General features: G+C 40.7%; 1 protein-coding gene across 1 annotated transcript in view; it reads left to right on the top strand.

Moving 5' to 3' along the window:
• Positions 1–1,687: 1,687 nt before the first annotated feature.
• Positions 1,688–6,561, top strand: part of CPED1 (cadherin like and PC-esterase domain containing 1) — a gene marked incomplete at both ends in the record, with an annotated part of 151,506 nt that continues 146,632 nt past the window's right edge. Inside the window, one exon of the mRNA XM_082010853.1 lies at positions 1,688–1,939. Coding sequence (XP_081866979.1) covers positions 1,688–1,939 — 252 coding nt within the window. The remainder of the gene's footprint in view (positions 1,940–6,561) is intronic.

The raw sequence follows: 6,561 nt of genomic DNA, 5'->3' as shown, positions 1-6,561 counted from the left end.
TTAGTATGGAAAAAAAAAAGGATTTGAAATCTGCATGAACACCAACACTTCAAACAGAGATATACTCTACTCTTCATTGCTGTACGTAGGCCTCTAATTTGCCAATGCTGCTGCTGCTGTTGAATTGTGTAGATTGGCTCAAAGTTATAACAACAACGCTCATTTCTTATATACGAGGCAGTGTAGGAAGAACTTTTTCTTTCCAAAAATAACTAAGGATGGAGGATAAAACAGATGACTTGTATACAGATATTTTTAGCTAAAAGAACTTGATTATATGAGAAGTTTAGGTCTATAAAGATAACAGAGTTCCTCAACTGTTCCCATCTGTCTCGTCCCTGTCCTGTGTCAGCAGGGGGAAGTAGTAACTAAGACCTTCTGTGGCTTAGATACTAAGTGCTTTCACTGGAGTATTTTTGTCCGCCCTCCTTTCTTTCCCTCTTTGACATCAGTAGGAAGTTTTATTTATACACTGCTATGAGATATTATATCTACTACGGAAAATTACTGACAACTGCTTTGTCAGAGACACTTATGTCCAAGTAAATCTGCTTCCTTTTACAACATTTTTGTTAATCTGGATTAAAACATTGCAGGTGCTGCTCGGATTTCTACTGCCTGCAAGATATTAATACTGTTTCAATTAGACTGATTGCTGTAACAGCAGTTTTCTAAAAATTGCAATGATGGTGGCTTCGAGGCATGCAGTGTGAGCAAGGACACCTCTTGTTCCCCATCCAGATCTCAGGCTGCGTCTCCAAACGCCGTGCCTGCTCAGAGCGGAGCTGGTTTAGCCCCACCCTCTGAGCAGTCCAGCCTTTATTTATATGAAATCTGTGGTCCAACTGGCTTCAGATGGCGTGTGTATGTGCGTGTGCCTGCCTTCCGAGTGTGTGAGACGAGCTGGGATCATGAGCCAGGGTTGTTCCAAGTGGTTTTAATCAGCAGCCCATTAGAGGAGAATGGAAAACTTCTAACAGGATAAGAACCGAGTAAGTAAACCTAACTTTGAACTCGCAATCTGGGCAAAACACATGCGAACAAAAATCTTCATAGTCTGTCAGCTTTCAGATAAATGATCAGTTTTAGAGAGAAAGCTGTGCATGCTGACAGGAAGGAGGCAATTTAAAAGGACTGGAATGAAGGAAACTGTAAAAACAAAGTGGGAATTGAGAATGCAAGAGAGAAAAAAACAGCAAGTGATTGCTCACAAAGTTGGTACACTCTCTTGCTCTTTTCAGCTGTGGACAGGACGTGTTAAACTTTAACCTCTTGCTTTCTTGGATACTGTTGTCTGGCTGAGTAGTTCCTTCTGCAACAGGAGTGAAATTTCTGCTCCTCACCTGTCTGCCGGCAGGTCTCTTCTCCCGAGAGCGCGCTGTGGACGAGCTCGCTACAGCTCCTTGCAGAACGCCCCATGGCACGCTGCTGTTTGCCGCTGCTCACTCCTTTTTTTTTCACAGGTTGTTCCCGTACCCCCATGGGAGGGTACTTCTCAAGCCTCTGCTCCTCTGGAACCCGTGACTTCTTGACAGGCACCAGGAAAGCGCTCAGCAGCAGGAATGGGGAAAACTCTTGCTAGTTTTGGGTAAAGCGTGCTTTCAACTTTTTTTACCCTGGCAAGACGTGGCTCCTTGGACTGCATCTGCAATGTGGCAACGGGTGAAGTGAGGACGGCAAAGTGGCCATGGTTTGTGGGCAAGTCCTCAGGTGCCGCAGGCTTTGTCGCCCTCGTCCCTTCCTTCTGGCCTTAGTGGTGGCCATCTGTCTGTTCTGCCAGACCCTGACTCCTCTCATGACCAGCAGCATCCTTTCGGCGGTTGTTAATGGGATTGCACCCAACAAACTGACTAAATCTCAGCAAGGAAGATACAAGGAGGTCTCCCCAAGCAACGCTCCCTGCTTCTTCCCTGGCAGTAATTCACAGACAGTGAAAAAGGTAAGTCAGCTGGAGCAGAGTGCTGAGCAATAATTAGCAAAGTGAGCGATAGCGAGTCTGGCAGGATCATCTGAGTCCAGCTAAAATTAGCCTAAGCTTGAAAGTCTGAGATCTGTATACAAACAAATGGGTGATCTAATGACAGCAGCATATGCGCAAGCACATCGCTGTTACCAGCTCCTCAGCGTGGTGTTATTAACACAGGAATCGTGAAATCTTCGACTGCAACACAGCATTGCTCTGTGACTCCAGGGAGATTTCAGTTTGCTGCACGGACTGTATTTTATTTTGGCTTTAGGAATCGGGTCAGAGGCTTTACAGTACAGGCATGTAAATCAGGACCAGTGGGGTTTCATGAAGGTGACTGAGGCCGTTAATTAGCACCAGGACTGCAGCTGCCCGGTGTTAGAGCTATATGCCTGTCAGTTTGGATCTTTACTGGGATTCTGCTGAGAAGCTGAATTTAACTGTATTTGAGAAATAATAATAATAAAAAAAGATTTTCACATTTTCAAATCACACTATTTACTTTGGAATCTTTGCCCCACAAATTTTACTTTGTCCTTAGGTTACCTGACCTCATGTTTATTTTGTATAGGGTTCCTAGAATGGGTGTTAAAACCTAACAAACGCAGACACTGCTCTTTTAGTTGGAAAATGTGGTTTGTTAAATGGTCCAGACTGAGGTAGTTATTTTTACTCTGGAATCTGTGATCAGCACTAGCACAAATCTTTCAGGTTTTCTTCAATCCTACAGATGCCTGCTAATAGTGCAGCAGATATCACACTGTGAAATTATCATTATGCTGGCATTTTATATACAACTGTATGAGGAGTATAAACATTAATCTGTGACTTCTCAGATTATGGACAGCATCCACATAAAGCAGTTCAAACAAAAAAAAAAAATTAGAAGGCTGCTTCTTTGATTAGATAGGGTTCACAGGCTGAAAGATCAGCAATATTGATTTTAGGAGAGCAGTTGTAAAGTGTGTCTTCTGCAACAACCGAAAACATATGTGATATGTGAAATAACTTTGGCATGAACTCTTGAACATTAAGTCTTAAAAAATTGATTTTTTTTTCTTGTGAAGGTCAGAGAAATTTATCTTATAAGTTGTGGAAATCTACTCCATGCTGCATTTGTCATAATTTTATATTTTAATGAACTTTTAGTACACTAGGTACCCAGATTTAGATTTGTTCAACAACATGACAAGAAGAATTGCAATTTAAAGGGAAATAAGCACAGCTGACAGATGCAGGTTGCATTGTGTTACAGCTTTTGACACCTAGAGTCCATTCCTTTTTACTCATTGCTATTGTAAGGGCAAAGAACATTTTGTATCTTACCTTGGGCTACCTGAAGTCTGTAAGAACTGGTGAAATAATGGCAAAGTTTTGCTAGCATGCAGTTTGGCTGAAAGTATCTGTAAATTCTTTCCCAATTTGTCTGAGAAAAATGCAGATTTACATTGAACTTGGTGTGCTGGCTGTTCGAAATGAGAAGGAAGCTTATGGTTTTACAACATGCTGTACTTACTGCCCTCCAGCATACATGGTTGGATGTGACTATCACACGCACATGCTGAACCTATAGTACAGATGTAAATGCATATGTTAACCCTTATAGGTATGTTTTCCAGGGCTGTGCTACTCTAACACATTCCTCTTCAAGTTCTGAAGACCACCCATAGCTGGCTCCCTATTTGTCTTGAAAGTTTCCTCTAGAGCATGATGAACAAAATGTCTTGCACATGTTGGGATGTTACTCTAAGTTGTTCTTTGTTTCCAGAGAATACTCTGCTGGTTGTGTGGGCTGAATAATAATCTCAGGGAACAGAATAGACAAACATCTCCAAAAATCTCTACCACTTTGCTTTGAAAGAGTGTTCTTGAACTGTGTGTTTTTGCCCACTGCTTATTCAGATAGCTGAACTGTTATCTTGCTTGATTTTATTGGGTACCCAGTAACATCTGAGACAGATGTCATGGTTGAAACTTTACACTGTTTTCTTTTACAGTCACGTGCCAACCCACAGTAGCTAGTTTGGAAACAACTGGTTTAAATCTTCATGTATGAATCTGGAATAATACTTTAAAATACAGTCCAAATTATTCACGTTTTTAATTAACTAGTGACACATGTATTCTTATTCTATAAGTAGTCCAGCAAACAAATTTATTAAAAATAATCTATTGTGCAGTTAAACAGTGACTTAAAGCAAACACTGCAATATGTCTTGTGAAATCAAAGCTCATGAATAAATTTTAAGGAAAAGAAGACCCTGCTGGACATAATATTCTTTAGATAACAACCAGTGTTTCTGAGTTTTGAGCCATAACATCTGTCACACTGCAGAATCTCTTCTGACTGGGTAGGGACAGGTTTAATTCTTGCTTCCTTCAGAGAAACAATCAGTATTGTGTTGAGCCTGCTGTGAGAATTTGGTTATAATTGTTATTGCATGAGCAAAATCCCCTTCCACAGTCTGATAATTTCTCCATTCAGAGTATGCATAGCGCTAAGTATGCATAAGCTCAAAAAAAAAAAAAAAATTTGGCATCTTTTACTAGCCATTAGGGAAACCGGAGGGAGAGATCTGAGGGAAAGTGCAGCTTTGCCACTGCATCTCTGATCTCAGAATTCATCTCATTTTGGAAGGGAAAGTTCCAGACAAATGCAGAAAAAGCATGGGGCTGGAAATTGCCAATTTGATCTGTAAATGTGTCTTTAACTACATCCAAGATGCCCTGGGATGGAGCCATTACTGTCAGGCACGTAGCACAAGCTGTCTTTTTTAAATTGCAAAAATGCAGGTTTCATTGATAGCCTGGAAAACCTGACAGACCTCATAGTACTTCTCTCTCAGGTATCACGCCTTACAGGATTTTTAAAAGCTGATGGAGAGCTAATCCTGTAGCCTTATTTTCACATGAACAGAGGTCAACATTTTCTAGTGTAAAATTGAATGTTAATACCTGTAACATGAAAAATAGAAGGCTTATTTCTGAATCTCCAACATTAAAGGCATTAGAGGGAGATATCACATCCAGCAGCAGGCTGTCCAGGTTCAGCCAGGAATGCTTACCTCCTGCATGATAAAATATTTGTGAATATATAGTAAGGAGAAGAGTTGGTGCTGTGGCACCAAAACTGAAATAGGTATCAATAAAAAAGCCCATACAAGCCCTGTGTGTACGTCTGCCTGGCATGGTGTTGTGCCAGAAATACCTTTGGTACCAGCCAGATGTAAAACTGTTACACTCCTTAAGTAATTTAGCTCTGCTTCTCAGCCAGTTGTGAGAAGAGCTAATTATCTGGTTACACTGTGTTTCCACTCTTTGAATTAATTCAGCCGGAGCCAAATTAGGTGTCGCTGTACAGCAGTTCATTTTGCCCAGGTAGGTGTAGTACCTCTGCTGTTGGGAGAAAGCAGTCAGACACTGTTGCTCATGTGGTAGGCACTGTTTCGGCATACTAGCTCTCTAACCATGGCTAATGTATAAAAAAATTAGATTTTTAAATTTTAAGATGGGTCTTGAAGGAGATTATTTCATGGGTACTCACAAGAACCTTGCTTCACATCCCTGGCCATTTAATACCAGCTGAGAAAAAGAAAACAAACAAGACATGCAGCTGATTATATGAGAATTCAGTTAGTGGGTGAGGCTGGCATCTTAATAAATGAAATATAACAGCTATGGTGAAAAAAGCTGTCTTCACTTTCAAGGCCCTCAACCTTGTCACTTGTGTTTGGTGTAAAAGATCTATCTCCATAAGCAGCTATAATGAGTTTAGCAAACAAGAAGAATGAAAAAAGGTTTTTTATGGATTTGTTCTGAACACATAGAATAGGATATTGTTTACTGGGAGTGGACAGTATGAAAGATGCAAGATAATGGCACTTTGATGTGGCCATATCTCAGAGATACTATATAGAAAAAGAAAAAAAAAAGAAGAAACAAAAAAGAAAAACATCATGTTTTAGTTCTACCCAAGATCTAGAGGAAGATCTAGCTGAACATCTTGCACAGGTTACAGGCCCAGGTAACTATGTTTGAAAATTTGGAGGGAAATTACTGAAAAGCTGAGAAATTGTTACTAGAACTTTAGAACTCTGGGCATCCAGAGTGAAATTATCCTCTCCCTACTTAAGTGCTCCACTCTATTTTGTCAGAGCCAGAAAGCTGGACCTCATAGTCAATAGAAAAAACTGCCTCTAATGCAAAATTCATCATGACTTAAATGCAGACATTGAAAACAAATCTGATGAACTTCACCCTCTGAAGGCATATGTCTGCGTTTTTTCTATGGATTTTTTGGATGGAATATACTCGCTTCAGTCAGAAAAAGCAGGGAACGAAGTAGGCAGGGAGAGAAGTGTCGTGGAAGAAGGCATGGGGAAAGGAGGCAGATGTGGGAGGCAGAGTAGGGAACTACGGCTGCAAAGTCATAGTATCTCAGAAGGCACAGAAGAGCCTGTGCACAGAGGGGCTGGATTTGTGCTGGGGAAGAGAAAGGGAGATGGGAATGGAAAGAAACGAAGACAAAGCTAGTGGGAACTTTTGAAATGTAAATATGTGAAAAAGGAGAAAGGAAGCTAGATGATGGAATGAGA

Source organism: Phaethon aethereus (assembly GCF_964289735.1).
Source record: "Phaethon aethereus genome assembly, chromosome: 1".
Taxonomy (NCBI): domain Eukaryota; kingdom Metazoa; phylum Chordata; class Aves; order Phaethontiformes; family Phaethontidae; genus Phaethon; species Phaethon aethereus.
Note: the sequence above shows the minus strand (reverse complement) of the source record. Positions and strands in the feature narration are given on the sequence as shown.